The 23,433-nt window shown below is 42.5% G+C and overlaps 1 protein-coding gene across 3 annotated transcripts in view; it reads right to left on the reverse strand.

Moving 5' to 3' along the window:
- The window catches only part of LOC120932804 (potassium voltage-gated channel subfamily KQT member 1-like), a 181,095-nt gene that overhangs the window by 19,352 nt on the left and 138,310 nt on the right, over positions 1-23,433 (reverse strand). For 2 of the 3 annotated variants that reach the window (XM_040345538.1, XM_040345536.1), the window contains 2 exons: positions 21,998-22,112; positions 8,804-8,815 (listed from right to left, as the gene is read on the reverse strand). In XM_040345538.1, coding sequence (XP_040201472.1) covers positions 8,804-8,815; positions 21,998-22,112 — 127 coding nt within the window. The remainder of the gene's footprint in view (positions 1-8,803; positions 8,816-21,997; positions 22,113-23,433) is intronic. The other variant, XM_040345537.1, reaches the window with a different exon arrangement.

Consider the following 23,433-nt stretch of genomic DNA (forward strand, 5'->3'; position numbering starts at 1 on the left):
CCCCTTATTCATCAAACTTATAAGTAGTGGCTCAAATATGAGGCGTTGTTCCTCGGACATTTGGCTCATTTTGGCCATTACGAGGGTGCCATAGCCCTCTTCAGGGGTGGTAGGCTGCTGGAGGGTGGCCTGTGCCTCCTTAATCAGGGCCATCGCTGCCTCGTTTACCCTCATATCCCCCCTGGCCCTTCTTGTAGGAAGGTGGATGGGAGGCACCTGGCACCTTGTGCTGCCACTTGGCCCTGCCACCTCCTCGGTGCCACTCACTCCTGCCACCTCCTCTGTGCCACTCACTCCTGCCACCTCCTCTGTGCCACTCACTCCTGCCCCCTCCTCTGTGCCACTCACTCCTGCCACCTCCTCTCTGCCACTCACCCCGGCCTCCTCCTGCCTGACACTTTCCAGACCCTCGTCCAGGCTGATGTCCTCCTGTGTTTAAAAAAGGGACAGTTTGAGTTTTGAGTTCAAAAATCACACACAATTTTCAGCTCATGACTGTTGCAAATTGATTGAAAATAAATAGAAAATACAATTATTCTGACCCCAGCAGTTTTCATTCTTTTCTCCCCAACTTTTTGGGCCACTACTGTCTATTGATATGGAAAACACTTTTAGATCAAACATTATATCTTTTTTACATATTAACATCTATTTGACAGCATTTTTTTCCACAATAAATTAATTTTAAATACTATACCTGGCTCCAGACAGCCAAATCCGGGTCTTCCTCCAGGGTGGAAGGCTCCTCTTGCTCCTGAGTATGCTCACCTTGCTTTTGAGAAGGATCAGCTTGGCTGCAGGGAAGGCTGGAGGCTTGGCTGGAGGGAGGGCTGGTGGGAAGGCTGGAGGGAAGTCTGGTGCTTTTTATGGATCTTTTTCTGGAGGGTTGTCTGGGGGGAAGGCTGGAAAGTGATGGCCTTGATTCAAGGTGGTCGTCAAGAAAGGACAGTCTGCTGTAGTACCACAACGACGGTACATATACCTGCCCTACTGCTGCTCCAGACCTCTGAGAAGCCAGAACCTTGTTACGCGCAGCCCTGTATGTGCCTCTTAAGGTCCCAATTTTAGTGTCCAGCTGTTCAGATGTTACATGGGGCATGCAAGTGTTCACAAATGGGAGCAGGCTATTCAGTGCTGCTGTCCTTAGCTCTTTTTCCGGTGGATGGGGTCTTTTGTCGCCCAAAGAGCGGGCAGCTCCCTTAACCTGTCAATAAATTCCCCCAGGAACTCCCTCTCCTGAAATGGATTCATATTTTCTGCAAGACAAAACAAAAGACAAATGTACTAATGTCAATCACAGTCTATAAACTCTAGTAATCTTTATCCCTATATAGCCCTTAAATCTCTTTGCAGTATAGGCCACTGATGTTCCAAGTTCAAATCATACCTTCGTTCACACGTTCTTCGCTTTAACGTCTTCCTCCGCACACCGAACGTACGCACGACACATGTGTGTTAAGCTTTATATACACTACGCATGCGTGACACTCCGCACACGTCGCCCGCCCATGATGTTCTTACTCGATGTTTCCCCGCTCCTTCTCTTTCGGCGCACAAACGACATGGCGGAATGAGATGAGCAGGTGTCTGATAATCAGCTTAGATCATCAGAAAACGACGACATGGCAGAATCAGATGAGCAGGTGTCTGATATTAGGCCTAGTTCATCAGAAAACGACGACATGGCGGAATTAGATGAGCAGGTGTCTGAAATTAGGCCTAGATCATCAGAAAAGACGACGTGGCGGAATCAGATGAGCAGGTGTCTGTAATTATAAATTTGTCGACGACACAACAAGCCCAGAGCCTGATGAGGAAACGTCAGAAACGCGGAGCGGATACAAGGCATCTAACATGTCCTACGCGGAAATAGCGGAAATGGTGGACATATTGCTAAAGTCTGATTACGATGGCAAGCATGGGCCCTATACCCACCCTAATGTAAGGAAGGGCAAAATTATGAAAAAAGTGCAAAGAAGTCTGAATCGTCATTTTGGGGTGAAACGATCAAAGGAGCAGCTCAGAAAGAGGTGGTCAGACCTCAAACTGAGGGAGCCGGAACAGTTAAGGAGCATTAAGAGAATGCTCGAAAAAAGTAAGTACTTCTCCTGTGTCCCTATTATTATTGTTTTTCTGAACTTGCATGTTGCTCCATGTTGTTGCTTTTGCACATAGGACCTTAGAAAATAACGATCGTTTCAGACACATCGGTTCATCCACTACATACGATGTTTTCTGAAGATACAGGGTTAAATACATTTTTATAGGCTTGATTATATTCAAGAAATATGTTTACATAGGTGTCTAGCTGATGTGTTTGTAACTAGAATTCAAATCAAAATTACATCAGTCTAAAGGAGAGGGCACTCAGCAGCTGTTTACACATCTGCACTCAAGAGCACTAGTGTGTGCCACCAGAACAACCTTTTTAGGGTGACCTACACAGGTGCTCCTGTGCATTTTTTGGGGTGTCTACATGTGTGAAACTTGTCCCAAAAAGGTGAGTATTCAAGAATAGTGTTTGCCAAAAAACATGTCTTCTGCTTGTAACTGCCCAAACAGACACTTGTACACCACTTCCAAGCAATGTTTAATATTCCTATTTTTGCCCTCAAATATGTGTGTGCTAAGTGTACTTTTTGTTTCATTCTCATAGGGGACAGAAGACTGGGAGGACACCACTCCTCAGAGCCCAGAGTAACACCTCACCGCCCACCTCGCCAGGAACCAACACCTCACTGCCCACCTCGCCAGGAACCCACACCTTACTGCCCATCTCACCAGGAACCCACACCTCACCGCCTACCTCGCCAGGAACCAACACCTCACCGCCCACCTCGCCAGGAACCCACACCTCAAAGCCCACCCAGACCTCAGTATGTGGAGGAAGGAGACGTGGTTGAAATTACTACAACAGGTCAGTATCTGTCACCACAGCTTCAGGTAATACGAGATGTAGGCCTGCAGATTTCCTAATACCCTTTTTTTTATGTTTTTGGTTTAGGGGATGATTATGTGGCAGAAGAAAGGCCTCGATCCTCACATTCCAGGACCCAAAATATACTCCTCCAAATCAAGGCGTGCAGTAGGGAGATGTATGTTATCAACAAAAAATGGCCTTTATTGAGAAAACCTTTAAGGACATAATTGATGACTTGGTGGGAAACTAAGAAAACCCCATTTTGTTTGTTCCCAGTTTACCTCCAAATTTGTGGCACTTTTTCTAAACAAGCCAAAATTTGAAGATGCACACAGTGGGTCAACATGTGCTATCTGCCATCTCGGGATATCTATGTCCGCGTTTTGTGGGTGCAACCCCTTCCTCACAATTTAAGTAGGTGAAAGGAAGAAGGGGTTGCACCCACAAAACACGTCCATTGATCACCCATGATGGCAGATAGCACATGTTGACAATAGGGATCATTTTTCTACCTAAAAGAGTTATTGCCTAGAGGTTTACATTGTTATATTTTGTGCTATGTAATTTACATTTTTTATTTTTCTTAAAAAAAAAAAAAAAAATATGCCAGTTTATGGAAAATAATAATTAAAAAAAAAAAATTAAACACCACAAATATTTGAGAAAGACCATGTGTGTGAATAAGCACCAAGTAAACATTTAGTAAAACACCAACAAAGTGTGGCTTGTTTTTCTTAAATACCCTAGAACTTTTGATGTGTTTAGTTTTGGTGTTACCAGTGAATTGGTTGTTAGTTCATAATGAAAATACACTTGACACTACAAGTAGTACACTAGGAAATACTAGGAGACAGCTAAAATAAACACAAGCAAGACATTAAAAATGGAATTTCAACAGATTTTTTTATGATTTGGCTCAAAATAATAAAGTTACAGATTGGCTGGCATAGGAATGGCCCCCCTACCCGTGAAATATTCCACATATTTATCCCGGACTGCACAGGCACTTTGGGGGGGCAAGCCAGGACGGCCATGTTCTAGGCCCGGCAAGGCAATTACACCTGAGGTAAGTCCGGCCTCGGGCTCAACTGTGGCCATATTAGTAGAAAACTGTCTCCTTAAGAAATTGTGTAATATGCAGCAACAAAAAATAATATAGTTCCATTTATATTCCCCCATATGCATAGAGGTTAAAAACAGGCAGAACCGGCTGGCCATTATCCCAAAGGCGTTCTCCACAACTCTTCGGGCTCTGGCCAGCCGGTAGTTGAACACCCTCCTTTCTGGGAAGAGGGTCCGCTGGGGGAATGGCCTCATTAGATGCTTTCCCAGTCCAAAGGCTTCATCAGCCAGAAACACGAAGGGGAGTCCTTCCACATTCTCTGCATCCGGTGGCAATGCAAGATCATCGCTCTGTAGACGAAGCGCAAACTCTGTCTGCCTGAAGGCTCCCCCATCCTACATCCGGCCGTTCTTCCCCACGTCCACAAAGAGGAATTCATACTGTGCTGACACCACCGCCATCAGCACAATGCTATTAAACCCTTTGTAGTTGTAGTATTGGGAACCAGAGCGGGGTGGTGGCACGATGCGGACGTGCTTCCCATCAATGGCTCCACCGCAGTTGGGGAAGTCCCACCGCGTAGCAAACTCCGATGCCACAGTCTGCCATTCCTGTGGCGTGGACGGAAGCTGTGGAATCAAACAAGAAAAAAAAATGATTTACTTTTGCACATAACATTGCAAGCAGGTTATACAAAAACATTATTGGCCAACATCATGCTAACATTCATTTTAAGGAGCATTTAACCACAAAAATATAAAGCCCAATTATCACATTCCTCACCCCCTCTGATGGACCATTGTAAATTTTTTAGGGGGGGGGTGCTAGATGAGTTTGAGACCTCAAAAAATAATTAAAAAAGGTGAAGCTATACTTTAAAACACATTTTAGGGGGGGGGGGGGATAAAGCACTACAATGGATATAACAAAATACATTGGGAAGTGACTAGGCTAGGTGTGTTTGGGCCCAGTATAGCATGCTGGGGAGGTTAGTGAAGGGAAATGTGCATGCAGGCCAAAAAAGGGGCAATAAAAGCTTACAGCATGCATGGGGGCATATTACAATTAATTAGGGAAGGAGTAAATAAATACAATACATTAGAATACATTAAATGTGATATTAAAGGAGAAAACTTACCCTCATATAGTTGTCCTGCAGAACCTGTATGATAGCAGAACAGGCATCCGGGATTATGAGGCCCAGAGCCTGGGGGGAGATGCCCGTCGTGAACTTTAAGTCCTGCAAGCTTCTCCCGGTTGCCAGATAGCGTAACGTGGCAACTAGCCTCTGCTCAGCGCTGATGGCTTCCCACATAACGGTGTCCTGCCTGGTGATATAGGGCAACAACAAAGCCAAGAGCTGCTGGAAAACGGGGTCAGACATCCTAGGGAAATTCCTGTAATCATCAGGATTATTCTGCTGGATCTCCTGCAGCAGAGGCATATGAGAGAATTGGTTCCTACGGAGCAACCAATTCTTGGTCCATGAACGCCTCCTCACCCTGTTCATGGCCTCGTCTAGGTCTAAAACAATAAGACCAACACACACCAACTGCATAACACGAACTTGACGACGAGCAGGTGCCTGCAACATGGCTAGAAACAAACGTCTAATCAGCAACAAACTAACTAAACAGAACGCACTGAAGAACAGCCATTTCTATGAAGAACGACCTGAAAATCAGAAACGAGCGGACAGGAATGCACTGTAAAACAAATACGACCTGACCACACGCCCTGAAAGACAAGATACGAACCCACAAGCACAAACTGAACCGCAGAAAACGATCTGAAAGCACGAAGACTGAAAAGCGTGAATCGTCAATCACCAAACTTTTACTAACACGCGGCAACACGAGATGAGCAAAAACAGCCCTAAGGGTGGCGCCAATGGAATAGAACTTCCCCTTTATAGTGCCGTCGTACGTGTTGTACGTCACCGCGTTTGAGAACGACGAGATTTTGTCTTGACAGTGTGTACGCAAAGAAAGCTTGTCAAGATTCTCGACAAGCCTGACAAGGAACTCGTCGAGGAAAACGATGTTTCTTTTACGTTGAGATTCTCGGTCGTGTGTACGAGGCCTAACACATGAATATTCTTTGATCTAAACCATTTCATTGTAGCTCTGGATGTATGTTGAGGGTCATTGTCCTGGTGGAAGGTGAACCTCCGCACCAGTCTTAAATCTTTTGTAGACTCTAACAGGTTTTCTTCTAAGATTGCCCTGTATTTGGCTCCATCCATCTTCCCATCAACTCTGACCAGCTTCCCTGTCCCTGCTGAAGAAAAGCATCCCCACAACATGATGCTCCCACCACCATGTTTCACAGTGGAGATGGTGTGTTCAGGGTGATGTGCAGTGTTAGTTTTCCGCCTCACATAGCGTTTTGCTTTTAGGCCAAAAAGTTAAATTTTGGTCTCATCTGACCAGAGCACCTTCTTCCACATGTTTTCTGTGTCCCCCACATGGCTTCTCGCAAACTGCAAACAGGACTTCTTATGGATTTATTTTATCAATTGCTTTCTTCTTGCCACTCTTTTATAAAGGCCAGATTTGTGCAGTGCACAACGAATACCTCCAGAGTTACCATGGGCCTCTTTGCTGCTTCTCTTTGCTCGGTTTGTTCGTTTAGGTAGACAGCCATATATATCTTGGGTAGGTTTGTAGTTGTGCCATACTCTCCATTTTCAAATGATAGATTGAACGGTGCTCCGTGAGATGTGCAAAGCTTGGGATATTTTTTTATAACCTAACCCTGCTTTAAACTTCTCCTCAATTTTATCCCTGACCTGTCTGGTGTGTTCCTTGGCTATCACAATGCTGTTTGTTCACACTCCTCTGAGGGCTTCGCAGAACAGCTGTATTTATACTGAGATTAAGTTACACACACGTGGACTCTATTTACTAATCAGGTAACTTATGAAGGCAATTGGTTCCACTAGATTTTAGTTAGGGGTATGGGAGTAAAGGGGGCAGAATACAAATGCATGCCACACTTTTCAGATATTTATTTGTAAAAAAAAAATTGAAAACCATTTATAATTTTCCTTCCACTTTGTGTTGGTCTATTACATAAAATCCCCAAAAAATACAATTACGTTTTTGGTTGTAACATGACAAAATTCAATACATTTCAAGGGGCATGAATACTTTTTCTAGGCACTGCATGTCCACTTAGAGGAGCACACCCACACAACATTTACACAAGGAGTACACTCATAGGTTTACACCTAAACATGTAAACTCAGTGGAATACACCACACAGCTTGTACACTCAGAGGAGTACACCAACACACTCAAGTTGATTTACTAAAACTGGAGAGCGCAAAATCTGGTGCAGCTGCCGATCAGCTTCTAACTTCACCTTGTTCAGTTAAGGTTTTTTTTGTTCTTTTTAAACCGCTTATTTTTTTAAGCCCTCATTCACACTGAAGGCGGGTTTGAAATCGAGTTCAGCTAGACTCGCACAATTTCAAACCCCCATGTCAGTGCAAGTTCCGAGGCAATTTGAGAGATATCTGTGCGGGTTCATGCTACAGAAGTTGCCAGAAATAGTGCAGGAATTACTTTTGGAAATCGGTGCGGCACTGCAAAGTGCCATTGCTGGCAATAGGCTGCCATTTGGCATGTGATTGATATGTCAAATCACATGTCAAATTGCTCCGATGTGAACGGGGGCTAAACATTAGAAACATGCAAGTGCAGCATAGACAACAATCCAATAAAACAAATACAATTCATGTTGCCAAAAGACAAACCCTTGTTTACTTCCTGAGGGGAACAATTAAAGCGGAAGTTCACCCGCAAAAAAAAATTTAAGATTAGATTCATGCTCATTTTGTCTAGGGGAATCGGCTAGTTTTTTTAAAAACGAAGCAGTACTTACCGTTTTAGAGAGCGATCTTCTCCGCCGCTTCCGGGTATGGTCTTCGGGGTCTGGGCGTTCCTTCTTGATTGACAGGCTTCCGACAGGCGTCTGATGGTCGCATCTATCGCGTCACGAGTAGCCGAAAGAAGCCGAACGTCGGTGCGGCTCTATACGGCGCCTGCGCACCGACGTTCGGCTACTTTCGGAAAATCGTGACGCGATAGATGCGACCGTCGGAAGCCTGTCAATCAAGAAGGAACGCCCAGACCCGAAGACCATACCCGGAAGCAGCGGAGAAGATCGCTCTCTAAAGCGGTAAGTACTGATTCATTTTTAAAAAAACTAGCCGATTCCCCTAGACAAAATGAGCATGAATCTAAACTTAAAAAAAAAAATTGCGGGTGAACCTCCACTTTAAGTAAAAACAAAGTAGCGTCCACGGGTGCAACAGACAGCTCTGGCGGATCAGTGTAGTCTGACAACAGCATGAGCCGCAATCAGAGTACAGTGTCTCAGCAGGGGGTTTCTCCATCCACCTTGTTAGTATGGATGGAGGAATCTTTTAGTTTTTTTCATTCAGCCAATGAAAAAAAACAAAAAAACCTACTAAGGCCAGCTTTAAGCAAAAGCAGGTAAACTGATTAGAGAGTAAAGGGTTTATTGTATTCATGTTGTAAAGTCAAATTGCTCTTAAACTTAGAAGGATGTGTACTTTTGAATCATTCATCCTAAGCATGCACACGTGGGAGGCACAATCACACTCAAGCATGCAGGGGCACATGTATAAAAATGGATTTAAAAATTCAATATTAGTAACAATAAACACGCCAGGGCAATTATAGAGATCCTGTGTCTGTGGTCCAGAGCTTTTAGTTTTATAACAATATATTCATGTAGTGCAGCTACTGTTGCATCCATTTTTATACACATCTACCCGCACACATCCTCACCTGCCCATTGAGCTGTTGGGGAAGACAAAGTATAACCGTTACACAGACAAGGATGGGCAGAGATATAAACTCAAATAACAGACATCAAAAGCAGTAAGAAGCAAACTTATTCTGTAGATAGAAAAGCTCTCTAGCATGTTAAAGTAAAAATGTAAAAGTTCCTTGTATGCAAGCAGTCTTCTCTTATCTGCCATGCTGGCCATACATGTAAACAGACTGTGAGGTATGCATGAGGGCACTGAATACCAATTTCAAATTTGTGTTTTTTTTTATGGAATATTCTAAATGAAGTGCGGTGACACAGGGATGTATGGAGGATAAGAAGCACCACGAGTCCAAACTACCTTTTATTTCTTAACCACTTTAGGCAGCTAAATGCCCAGGCCCAGGTTTTGCGATTCGGCACTGCGTCGCTTTAACAGACAATTGCGCGGTCGTGCGACGTGGCTCCCAAACAAAATTGGCGTTCTTTTTTCCCCACAAATAGAGCTTTCTTTTGGTGGTATTTGATCACCTATGCGGTTTTTATTTTTTACGCTAAAAAACAAAAATTGAGCGACAATTTTGAAAAAAATGCAATATTTTTTACTTTTTGCTATAATAAATATCCCCCAAAAACATATATTAAAAAAAAAATTCCCCTCAGTTTAGGCCGATACGTATTCTTCTACCTATTTTTGGTAAAAAAAATCGCAATAAGTGTTTATCGATTGGTTTGCGCAAAATTTATAGAGTTTACAAGATAGGGGATAGTTTTATTGCATTTTTATACATTTTTTTTTTTTTACTACTATTGGCGGCGATCAGCGATTTTTTTCGTGACTGCGACATTATGGCGGACACTTCGGACAATTTTGACACATTTTTGGGACCATTGTCATTTTCACAGCAAAAAATGCATTTAAATTGCATTGTTTATTGTGAAAATGACAGTTGCAGTTTGGGAGTTAACCACAGGGGGCGCTGTAGGAGTTAGGGTTCACCTAGTGTGTGTTTACAACTGTAGGGGGGTGTGGCTGTAGGACTGACATCATCGATCAAGTCTCCCTATAAAAGGGATCACTCGATCGATACGCCGCCACAGTGAAGCACGGGGAAGCCGTGTTTACATACGGCTCTCCTCGTTCTTCAGCTCCGGGGAGCGATCGCGACGGAGCGGCTATAAACGAATAGCCGTGCCGTCGTCCCGGATCGCTCCCCGAGGTAAGCTGCCCGCCACACGCAGCGGGGGGGGGTCCCGATCGGACCCCCCACCCGCTAGAAGGCAAGGACGTATATATACGCCCATCTGCCTGTACGTGCCATTCTGTGGACGTAAATAGGCGTGCGGCGGGCGTTAAGTGGTTAATATGACACAGAAGAGACAAGCAATCACATTTCAGCATTCTAGGGATTCCCTTCATGTGATTCTTCAATTGAAATTATTTTATGTCTCATGATTGTGTAGCGCCTTCTCACATAGGTTGCTAGGGAAATTAAGTAATTTAAAAATTCTGTTTGGCTCCACTGTAATTAGTGGAGCAGTTTGTGATTGGTTTGGACTGTTCTGGGTTCCACTAGTTACAGGTTTTTGATTGTTTCTTCCTGTTTTCTGAAGGATTGCAGAATGTAGTGGGCTGGAAAAGCAAATCTACAACCTAAATATTTATGTTGTCTCAGCCAATCCCTGGGAGAGGGTGTCCGGTAAGTGGCCGGGAGTGCATAAATAGTCAGGGAACTGAGGCAGCCATGTCTTCTTCAGCCTGAAGGGCTGCTGCCCTTCTAGGCAGCCTAGCTGAAATTCTGCCTGAGCTGGGGAACCTACTTGCTGAGATTTGCTGCAGCTTTACAAGAGATTTTGCTGAGGATCCAGCCTGGATAGTCTGTCAGATATTAGAAGGTGGCATCCAAGTATCCAGGGACACAGTGGCCCGGATTTACAATGGACTTACGACGGCGTATCTCCACGTACGCCGTCGTAAGTCCCAATCCGAGCCGTCGTATCTATGCGCCTGATTCATAGAATCAGTTACGCATAGATTTGGGCAAGATACGAGTGGCGTAAGTCTCCTATGCCGTCGTATCTTGGGGTGCATATTTACGCTGGCCGCTAGGTGGCGCTTCTGTTGATTTCCGTGTGGAATATGCAAATGAGCTAGATACGCCGATTCACGATCGTACGTGCGCCCGGCATATCAAGATACGTCGTTTACGCAAGTCGTCGGACTGGCATAAAGTTACCCCTTATAAAGCAGGGGTAAGTCATGTTAGGTATGGACGTCGGAAACGCACGAACAGCGTCGTATTTTACATTGTTTGCGTAAGTCTTCCGTGAATGGGGCTGGGCGTAGGTTACGTTCACGTCGACTAAGCATTGAGCTGGCGTAATTTACTTTGAAAATTTGACGTGATACTGAGCATGCGCGCGCATGCGCTGTTCGTTCGGCCATGCATCTACATGGGGTCACGCTTAATTTAAATAAAACACGCCCACGACCTGCCTACTTTGAAATACGCATGCTTATCTGGGCCAGTGAGTACAGACCCGGGAGCAGAATTCTGGTTACTGCTGCAACCCCCTGTACATTAAGGCTAAAGCTTGCCTGGCCTGGGTTATTGCACATGGTATCTCAGCAGGGCCGTCTTTAATATGGTTTGGGCCCTGGGCAAACATTTTTTTTGGGCCCCCCTCCAGCTTATTTTGGGCCTGGCTGGTTCACATGTATGTGTTTTGGTGGCCCTCATTTGTGCAGGCACAGCAGCCCATTGATTTGAATGGGCTGCTATGCCTTTGTTTCCTGCAGAAAAAAGGGTGCATTCAGCATTTTAAAAATATAGTTGCCTTGAAATCCATTCTGCTTTTGCACCATGCTACTTACCTGCAGTTCTTGCACACACAAACGCACTGTGTTTTTAAAAGCGTGACCTAAACATCTAAAAATGCATCAAGTGCGGGAACTGCAGATAAGTCACAGCAAAATGGACAGACAGTGTTGTATTTCATTGCTTGATGGGCATAGGTGTGCCATGTGCGCAGCCTATTACATGATGAATGCGCTTTTTTTTGCAGGAAATGCAGGCATGGCGGCCCATTCAAATGAATGGGCTGCTGTGCATGCGCAAATGTGGGCCGCCAAAACACATACATGTGAACCAGCTAGGCCCAAAATAAGCCCATCAAGCAGTTAAATATAGACAGTAATGCCATGTGCTGTAAATTATGCTGTGTCCTCTGAGGCCTCCCTCAGCCTGGACTGCAGGTCTGGTCAGTGTTTTAAAAAGTTCCTCTATTTTACACATGGCATGGCATGGCATGGGGATAGGGAGCCAGGGAATGAGAAAGAATACCTTACCTTGTCCTGCAAGCTCAGCTCCAGCCTCTGAGCTAAATAATTCTCCACAGTCCACACACACTGCTAGCCACTGCCTAGTTTCACTTGACAAAGCAGGAACCAGGCAGCACTCCTCTCCATTCCGCGGTCTCACTCCTCCCCTGCTCCTCCGAGGTACACTGGCCACTAAACACTGCACGCATAGCAAGGGGCGGGCCATAGCGTCAGTGGAATTAAAGGCCCCACCCACCCATGGCCAGGGCCGCTACTCGATCTAAAAAGAAAGCAGCACTGGCACTGGCTGCACACCACTGATGATTTTCAGCGCCGATTTGCAGGCAGCACGCGGACATAACGGGCGGCTCTGCTTTGGGCCCCTAACAGTGACAGGGCCCTGGGCAGCTTCCCCGTTTGCCCTGCGGTAAAGAGACAGATATGTATCTCAGTATTGTCCATTTTCGGGCTACAACTGAAGAGACTGTTCCTGGGAGTAGCTACAAAGTGAAGGGTGTCCTTTTGTTACTGCTCAGGGTTTCTGGAGTCTCCTGCGGCTCCCTATACCCTATTCCAGTTATTTAGCAAAAGATTTGAAAGAAAAGCAATCCGTAGACTGTTTACTGAGCCTGAAGAAGGATGGTTGCTGTGTCCTTGGCGGCTGCCACATTAAAAATAGAAAAGGAACTTTGGGCAATTCAGCTGGCCCTTTCAGGGTTGAGCACTACAACTGTATGGCTACCTGTTTGGCCAGCATACATTTTAAGCAGGCAGGAAAACCGCACTGTGCAGTTAAAAAATTCACCAAACTTATTGTTCATTGAGTATTTCTGTTTAGTTATTGAACTATTCAATTGATATGTGTGGAAGCCAGCCACACTGCTTTAAAGCAGTTCCTACAGAACAACAAATTCTGCCCCTAAAGTAACCCCGTGCTTTTCTCACATAGGGAGTAAAGAGAAAATAGGGTGGGAACCTCTTCTAACTGTAAAATTGATACTACAGCGCTAATTAAATATTTAAAAAAATGTCATTAACAAAATAACCAAATAATAAACGCAGCAATAAAGTGATGTAAGTCAAACAAATGGTGCAAAAAATTATATATAATATATTGCGCTGAATATTAACTAAGATAATGTGAAAACCCCAAAATATACGTGATTCAGTATATACACAGATCCACAAACAAAGGAAAGACAATTAGTCCAGTGGATACACCAGAGTTTCTTCCGTGCAAAACACCCTGTGTAATGATTGGGAGATGTTTGATCTAATCACACTATGCAGACTTCTGTTTCATATGTGCAGCACTTCCTCCACACTGATACAGCTCATAGAAGAAACAAGAGAAAAATCTTCATAGCGCAAATAGCATGAACAAATATAGGTAGAAAATTTCAGACTAGGTCTCACTCACGAATCCGCCGAGTTAAAAACAGCATTTAGGACAACCTAGCACCAATCCTTCAAATTTGGCCGCTCAGCGTCTCTGATGAACTCTCCTCATTCGGATCTGCGATCCGTCCCGCTCGTAACTCCTCCCCCACGCGTTACGTCACTAGACACGTGACTTAATCATGGGTAACTGCTTGCCAGGTCTCAGCTGATGTTATTTATAGTCAGCGAGATACACAGGCAACAACGGGATATGCAGTAATGGAGTGTTTCATCTTACATCATCGCAGGCTCATAAGGATTGGTAATATATTCATATGTATAATTTATAATTTTAATACAAGTACAATTTAAAATAGGTACAATTTAAAATTATTTAAAAACAATCATTAAACAACTGGGGATATGTCTAAACATAGCAGCCTCCAGTGGTTACAAATGGTACAACACTATAACCTCCAACCCATTATCAATTTATATGGACAACTGTGGGTATGAAACAGCCCCCACAGGTCATTAGTGGTACAACACTTGTAATATAATTTATAAAAGGGGGACTCCAGCAACTTATCAATACCATATTTGCCGTACATAATAAAAATATTATATAAAATATATATATACATAGAATATATATTTAAAACATAATAGGTATGTTAAAATAATCGTAAATTTAATAAATTTAAAAAATAGAGAGGAAATTGTTTCAAACATACACATAATTATAAAAATATAAATATATGTGAAAAAAATGTATAAAAATTAAAAAATCAGTAATCAGAGATGAAACAATTGAGATCAAATTCAATATTTAACCCATTCGGTGATAATGATCTCATTTCGTGTATCCATCTTGATTCAGTCCTACTCAATTGCCGTACCTTATGGCTCCCCCTCCAATGTGGATTATATTTGGCAATAGCCCAAAATTTGAGATCTTTGGGATTTTTTTGATGACACATGTAAAAATGCCGTGATACATTATGGTCAGGGAAGCCCTTTTCAATATTTTGAACATGCTCCCTCAAACGTTTCCACAAGGGCCTTTTGGTACGGCCAATGTACTGAAGAGAGCATGGACATTGTAAGGCATAGACTACACCCTCAGTTCTGCATGTTATTAGATCTTTAATTTGGTATTCCGTTTGGGTAACATTAGATACAAAACTGGAGCATTTTTGTCCATTGAAATTAGTCTTTCTGCAGGCAAAACATCTTTTGCAAGGGAAGAAACCTTTTCCTTGGAAGAAAGTTAGTCTGTTGGACTTAGTAGGGGGATCCGGTACATTCTTAGCCACTAAATCCCTTAAAGTGGGTGCCCGTCTATAAATTATTCTTGGCATACTTGGCAATATACATTGTAATTGTTTGTCCGCCTGTAATATAGCCCAATGCCTTTTGAAAATGGTCTCCAGCTGTTTATGTTGGACGTTATAATTTAAAATAATTGGCACTTGATCATCCAAAACTGTTCTTTTGACCTTATCTTTTATTAGTGTTTCTCTGGGTATCTCTAGTACTTTTTGGATCTGTGTCTGTATAAAACCAGTATCATATCCTTTGTTCACGAACTTTTCGCCAATCATATTAGCTTGGTCTATGAATATTTGTGGGTCAGTACAGTTTCTACGAATCCTGACCAATTGTCCCTTCGGGATATTAATTAACCAAGGGTCATGATGGCAGCTGTCTACCGGTATGTAGCTATTTCGCTCAACTGGTTTGAAATAAGTTTTAGTGGTAATTCTTTGAGCTTCAAGTGTGATTTCTAGATCCAGAAATTGTATAGTTTTCTCATTAATCATGTGGGTGAGTATAATGTTTTTCTGGTTCATATTGAGTTTTTCAAAAAATTGGATCAAAGAACCCTCATCACCACTCCATATGAGAATACAGTCATCAATGAATCTTTTGTAGAGAACTAATTGTTCAGGTGGGTCTTCATAAATAGCAATTTCCTCCCACTCCGCCATGAATACATTGGCAACACTTGGTGCATATTTTGCCCCCATGCCTATGCCATTCAATTGGCGATAGTATTTCTGTCTGTGCCAAAAATAATTGTGTTGTAGGCCGAATGCCAAACATCTCAACACAAACCTATTTTGTTTCGACACAAGTGACCCAAATTCATTCAATGCCCATTTTGATGCCTGAATCGCCTCTGCATGGTTGATAACCGTGTAGAGCGAAGACACATCCGCAGTGGCTAATAGATATTTCTTAGATCTATCGATCCTCACTGTATCCAAAATCTGAATCAGATGTTTCGTGTCCCTTAGATAGGCTCTTGTTTGCGGGACTAATGGCTGAATGAACTTATCAACATATTGTCCAAGTCTTGAGTTTATGGACTGAATTCCGTTAATAATGGGTCTGCCTGGGGGTCTGAGTGGGTCCTTATGAATTTTTGGTATTGTATAGATTATAGGCACCCTGCAATTTTCTGGAACCAAATATTTTTGTTCTCTTTTATGAAGTATTCCTTTGTCCCTCCCTCTTTGGATCAAATCAATTAATTCTTCCTTATATTCACACGTAGGGTTTCCCCTAAGCTCAATATATGTATTTTGATCTTCCAATTGACTTTCCAATTCTTCAAAATAGTATTCTTTAGATAATACCACTATAGCTCCTCCTTTGTCCGCAGGTCTAATAATGACTTGTTTATTTTCCTCCAGTTCCTTAATTCCTTTGTGTATATTCTTGGGATCCGGGACTTTTTTAGTCTTTAGTTTCTCTAGGTCTCTCAGGACCATTTTGTTAAAAACTTGAACATGTTCATTATTATGGACCTGAGGATTGAATAATGACTTATTTCTTAATTGACTATGCTGAACTCTCCCCAACAAGGTTTGATCCAATGCTCCCTTTATGGGTTGACTCATCATATATTTCTTGATATTTAATTTCCTGGTGTATTTTTGTATATCCACATATACGTCAAATTTGCTCAAATTTCGTTTTGGGGCAAACTTGAGTCCTTTGTCCAAGGTTAAAAGTTCCGTGCGTGTTAGATTTACCCCACTAATATTATAAATTCCTTCCCCTACTGGACCTTTCTTCTTTTGGATCTTGTGTCCACCTCTGCAGCCTCTCTTTCGTTGGGACTTCGCGGGTGTGTCATTTGTTCGTATCGTGGAGGTGTTCTGTCGCTCCGGCGATACTCTAAAAAAGATCTAGAATCATTTTCCTCTCTATAGTTACCCAATGGTTCATATTTATTGTACATTGGGACGGGACTTCTTCTATTATCATATTGATGATAGTCCCTTGGAGTTGAGCTCCCTTGTTGATATTGTTGGGGTGGGGCTCTCAAATGTTTCTGTGAATGGTTATCCCTGGGATCCCTATAGTCATGGCTATGGTGCTGATGTTCCTGTTGATAACCATATTGATGCCCCCCTGATTGGTCCGGTCGATTTTGTGGAGCTTTTGATTGTTTTTGGTTATTCTTATTTTTCCAAAAGGCCTTTTTGGGTGATTTTGACCTTGGTTTTTGATTGCTTTTATTACCCCACCAGGGTTTTGGAGTCCTCGGTTCATTCTGATCGTTTCTTGTCGATCGACCTTGACTATTGGGGTATTGACCATTAGGGTTATCCCTATAAGGTCTTCCATATTCCCCTCCATTATAACTGGTGGGTTCTGGAGATCTATATCTCATCTCCCTCCTAGGAGATACTAGACGTACCTCCCTATCTGGGGATGATGAGACAGATCCCCTTTTACCATCCTTAAGGTTAATCTGCCATTTAAAGGTCTGGTGCTGTTGATAATCATATGTGTCCCTAAGGTATTTTCGCTTCTTGCGTTGTTTAATCTCAAGATCCTTTTGCTCCAATACTTTATTAAGTTGAGCAGTGAGTGTTATAAAAGAAGGAGTATCCTTGTGTCCTTCCAAGAATACTTTACATTCAGCAATTTGTTTGTTAATTGTTGCAATTTTTCTTTGTTTCCGTTTCATTATAAATTGCACTAATTCAAGCCCTTTTTCATTAAAGAACTTATACCATTCTTCTATAGAGTCCTGGTCTAGAAGGCCATCATTAATCGGTACATCCCATCTGAGTCTCCGGGGTACAATGCCCTCTTTAATATATTGTTCATGAGTGGTTAAATCCCACCATATGCTAACCTTCTTCTCCATTAGATGGCCAAACTTCCTAAAAGTAGTATCAAGATCTCCTACTTCTGAAACAGGTTTGGTGGTAAAAACATCTTTCAAATCAACTGTGCGGTTTTCCATAAATTTAAATATATCCATAATAGCTGCTGAATAGTGATAAAGTGACTAATGTGAAAAAATGTAAAATTGATACTACAGCGCTAATTAAATATTTAAAAAAATGTCATTAACAAAATAACCAAATAATAAACGCAGCAATAAAGTGATGTAAGTCAAACAAATGGTGCAAAAAATTATATATAATATATTGCGCTGAATATTAACTAAGATAATGTGAAAACCCCAAAATATACGTGATTCAGTATATACACAGATCCACAAACAAAGGAAAGACAATTAGTCCAGTGGATACACCAGAGTTTCTTCCGTGCAAAACACCCTGTGTAATGATTGGGAGATGTTTGATCTAATCACACTATGCAGACTTCTGTTTCATATGTGCAGCACTTCCTCCACACTGATACAGCTCATAGAAGAAACAAGAGAAAAATCTTCATAGCGCAAATAGCATGAACAAATATAGGTAGAAAATTTCAGACTAGGTCTCACTCACGAATCCGCCGAGTTAAAAACAGCATTTAGGACAACCTAGCACCAATCCTTCAAATTTGGCCGCTCAGCGTCTCTGATGAACTCTCCTCATTCGGATCTGCGATCCGTCCCGCTCGTAACTCCTCCCCCACGCGTTACGTCACTAGACACGTGACTTAATCATGGGTAACTGCTTGCCAGGTCTCAGCTGATGTTATTTATAGTCAGCGAGATACACAGGCAACAACGGGATATGCAGTAATGGAGTGTTTCATCTTACATCATCGCAGGCTCATAAGGATTGGTAATATATTCATATGTATAATTTATAATTTTAATACAAGTACAATTTAAAATAGGTACAATTTAAAATTATTTAAAAACAATCATTAAACAACTGGGGATATGTCTAAACATAGCAGCCTCCAGTGGTTACAAATGGTACAACACTATAACCTCCAACCCATTATCAATTTATATGGACAACTGTGGGTATGAAACAGCCCCCACAGGTCATTAGTGGTACAACACTTGTAATATAATTTATAAAAGGGGGACTCCAGCAACTTATCAATACCATATTTGCCGTACATAATAAAAATATTATATAAAATATATATATACATAGAATATATATTTAAAACATAATAGGTATGTTAAAATAATCGTAAATTTAATAAATTTAAAAAATAGAGAGGAAATTGTTTCAAACATACACATAATTATAAAAATATAAATATATGTGAAAAAAATGTATAAAAATTAAAAAATCAGTAATCAGAGATGAAACAATTGAGATCAAATTCAATATTTAACCCATTCGGTGATAATGATCTCATTTCGTGTATCCATCTTGATTCAGTCTGACTCAATTGCCGTACCTTATGGCTCCCCCTCCAATGTGGATTATATTTGGCAATAGCCCAAAATTTGAGATCTTTGGGATTTTTTTGATGACACATGTAAAAATGCCGTGATACATTATGGTCAGGGAAGCCCTTTTCAATATTTTGAACATGCTCCCTCAAACGTTTCCACAAGGGCCTTTTGGTACGGCCAATGTACTGAAGAGAGCATGGACATTGTAAGGCATAGACTACACCCTCAGTTCTTAAGTTTTTAAATTTTTTAAATTTATTAAATTTACGATTATTTTAACATACCTATTATGTTTTAAATATATATTCTATGTATATATATATTTTATATAATATTTTTATTATGTACGGCAAATATGGTATTGATAAGTTGCTGGAGTCCCCCTTTTATAAATTATATTACAAGTGTTGTACCACTAATGACCTGTGGGGGCTGTTTCATACCCACAGTTGTCCATATAAATTGATAATGGGTTGGAGGTTATAGTGTTGTACCATTTGTAACCACTGGAGGCTGCTATGTTTAGACATATCCCCAGTTGTTTAATGATTGTTTTTAAATAATTTTAAATTGTACCTATTTTAAATTGTACTTGTATTAAAATTATAAATTATACATATGAATATATTACCAATCCTTATGAGCCTGCGATGATGTAAGATGAAACACTCCATTACTGCATATCCCGTTGTTGCCTGTGTATCTCGCTGACTATAAATAACATCAGCTGAGACCTGGCAAGCAGTTACCCATGATTAAGTCACGTGTCTAGTGACGTAACGCGTGGGGGAGGAGTTACGAGCGGGACGGATCGCAGATCCGAATGAGGAGAGTTCATCAGAGACGCTGAGCGGCCAAATTTGAAGGATTGGTGCTAGGTTGTCCTAAATGCTGTTTTTAACTCGGCGGATTCGTGAGTGAGACCTAGTCTGAAATTTTCTACCTATATTTGTTCATGCTATTTGCGCTATGAAGATTTTTCTCTTGTTTCTTCTATGAGCTGTATCAGTGTGGAGGAAGTGCTGCACATATGAAACAGAAGTCTGCATAGTGTGATTAGATCAAACATCTCCCAATCATTACACAGGGTGTTTTGCACGGAAGAAACTCTGGTGTATCCACTGGACTAATTGTCTTTCCTTTGTTTGTGGATCTGTGTATATACTGAATCACGTATATTTTGGGGTTTTCACATTATCTTAGTTAATATTCAGCGCAATATATTATATATAATTTTTTGAACCTCTTCTAACTGGCCAAGAGCCAATGCTATCCCATGGGAGGATGGGGTTGATCACATGTGTGACGGGAGTCACTTTTGGGCGCAGGGTGACCAAGAAAATAATGAACACTGAGAATATGTCTTCTATTACTTAAAATGGGCCAGTAATATTTATCCACAATATCTCCCAGGGTATATGTAAAGACTATTCTTGGTTTGTTTGATTCTGAACTCAACATGTTAGTTAAGAGAGCTGATCACATTGGCCTCTGTACAATGTAGGAGACAGTCCGACTCCTGCTGGAGCTCCTGCTAGTGTGAGAAGATGTCCTGTGTTTAAACTTATGATAATGTATCATCTACTGTGTGAAGCTCGGTGACAACAAGTCTGAAGCCTCGTACACACGACGGAGGAACTCGACGGGCGAAACACATAGTTTTCCTCGTCAAGTTCCTTGTTAGGCTGTCGAGGAACTCGACAAGACAAGTTTCTCCATTTCTGTCGAGGAAAAAGAAGACATGCTCTCTTTTTGGCTCGACGGGATCCTCGTCGAAAAATGTACACACGACCGGTTTCCTCGGCAAAAAAAAATCCCAGCAAGTTTCTTGCTGGTTTTTGCCGAGAAAATCGGTCGTGTGTACGAGGCCTCACCTGTAGTGAAATCCTGATTGATCATAACAATGACCAGGCTGCTTAAAGGGATTAGTTAATTAGTTCATGTTAATTAGGTTTCTGGTCACAGGTGTATTTTCAGAGTAATATGAGCAGGAGGTATGTACCTTCTCTTCAACTGTATATAAGACTCGTATTCTTGTTCTAATAACGAGTCTGATTCCTGATCAAAAAGGGAGAGTATCGCCTCTGTTAAACTAACTGTAAGGTTATATAAAATGTGCCAGCATCCCATGTAATATGTGGAAAGTGAGACCTAGGTAAGGATACAAGAGGCTGCTTGGGGCCAATTGAAATCAAAACTGCTGGGTCAAGGAGGGGGTTGGTTGGTGGGGACTTTCCTGATTCCTGCTTGACAATCAATACAGAGCTTCGTCTGATACTTGGGGGGGAAATAGGTGTATGGGTTTCTTGTTGGGCTGATTGGAGTGTTCGGTAGCTGCCTTTGTGTTCGGGAATGGAATGTCCTAAACGATTTTAACCCCTTTCATACTCGGGTGTCGTTACAAAATGCTCCCCATATCTCAAAGTACTGAATTTGCATTGGCATCTGAATGAAGCAGCAATGAATAAAAGGTAAGTCTGTGCTCCTGGGTAAGGTAGTAGGTAAGTAAGCTTGATGTTTGCCCTACCTGATCAAAACACAGGTTCACTTTAGGAGGTCAGTCCATCAAAAACTGATATTTCAGTTTGATACATTATGGATTGTTAAAACACAATTTTTTCATATCACTCGGGGACTACAGAAGGTCTGCACGCTTACCACCGTCATTTAGAGATTATTATTTTATATTACTCGAACAGGAGGAATAAGAGCACCTTGAGATAAGCAGGAACCTAGAAAAGAGGTGGAAAGATCTCACCACTGGAGTCTCCAAGAGATATAAAAGGCAGCAGAGACTCAGCTTTACCCTTCAAACCTGCAACTGAAATATCACTTTTTGGTTGGAGTGGTCTTGATAAGATTCCGGTCTATTGCCAGTGTAAAGGTCCTTACTGTGTGAGGTCAGTAACCCGTTGCACGGGGTTCTCCTCGCTCATGGCGTCCATATCATCTGTATAGCTGTTAGTCCGGGAGATATCTGGGAAGGATTCGTCTGCCCGATTCTTCCCTACACAGAAAACATTAAAATTATGCATTCATCAACAATGATGGAATAATAGAAAATATCTTCTTTTTCCTTAAAAAAACGCTGTCTGAGTATCTAGTTACTCTACTCTAACTAAAAAATGGAGTAGGTGGCTGGTAACTCAAATAGTACATTAGGGGGCTCGACCTCACAGGGGTGCAGAAGATAGTTCATACCTCACAGGGATGGAGTAGAAGGCTGGTACCTCACAGGGTTGGAGTAGAGGGCTGGTACCTTACAGGGCTGGTGTAGAGGGCTGGTACCTCACAGGGGTTGAGTAGGGGGCTGGTACCTCACAGGGATTGAGTAGGGGGCTGGTACCTCACAGGGGTAGAGAAGAGGGCTGGTACCTCACAGGGGTAGAGAAGAGGGCTGGTACCTCACATGGGTTGAAAAGGGGGTGGAATCTCACAGGGGTGGAGTAGAGGGCTGGTACCTCACAGGGGTGGCGTAGAGGCCTGTTACCTCACAGGGGTGGAGTATAGGGCTGGTACCTCACAGAGGTGGTGTATAGGGCTGGTACCTCACAGGGGTGGAGTAGAGGGCTGCTACCTCCCAGGGGTAGAGTAGAGGGCTGCTACCTCACAAGGGTAGAGTAGAGGGCTGCTACCTTACATGGGTGGAGTAAAGGGCTGCTACCTCACAGGGGTGGAGTATAGGGCTGGTACCTCACAGGGGTGGTGTATAGGGCGGGTACCTCACAGGGGTGGAGTAGAGGGCTGCTACCTCCCAGGGGTAGAGTAGAGGGCTGCTAACTCACAAGGGTAGAGTAGAGGGCTACTACCTTACAGGGGTGGAGTAAAGGGCTGCTACCTCACAGGGGTGGAGTATAGGGCTGGTACCTCACAGGGGTGGTGTATAGGGCTGGTACCTCACAGGGGTGGAGTAGAGGGCTGCTACCTCCCAGGGGTAGAGTAGAGGGCTGCTAACTCACAAGGGTAGAGTAGAGGGCTGCTACCTTACAGGGGTGGGGTAAAGGGCTGCTACCTCACAGGGGTGGAGTAAAGGGCTTGTACCTCACAGGAGTTGAAAAGGGGGTGGAATCTCACAGGGGTGGAGTAGAGGGCTGGTACCTCACAAGGGTGAAGCAAAGGACTGGTACCTCACATGGGTTTTCTCACAGATGTCTATACAAATCGAACCCCGAAGTCACTAAAAGTAGTACAGAAACTACATTTGGGGATTCAGTGTGGCAAAGCAAATGCGCTGTCGCAGCGATTCGGACGGTGCCATTGCCAGGAATAGCCGCCAATTTGGCATGCGATTTGACATGTCAAATCGCATGACAAATCGCTGCAATATG

Source organism: Rana temporaria, chromosome 3 (genome assembly GCF_905171775.1).
Source record: "Rana temporaria chromosome 3, aRanTem1.1, whole genome shotgun sequence".
NCBI lineage: Eukaryota > Metazoa > Chordata > Amphibia > Anura > Ranidae > Rana > Rana temporaria.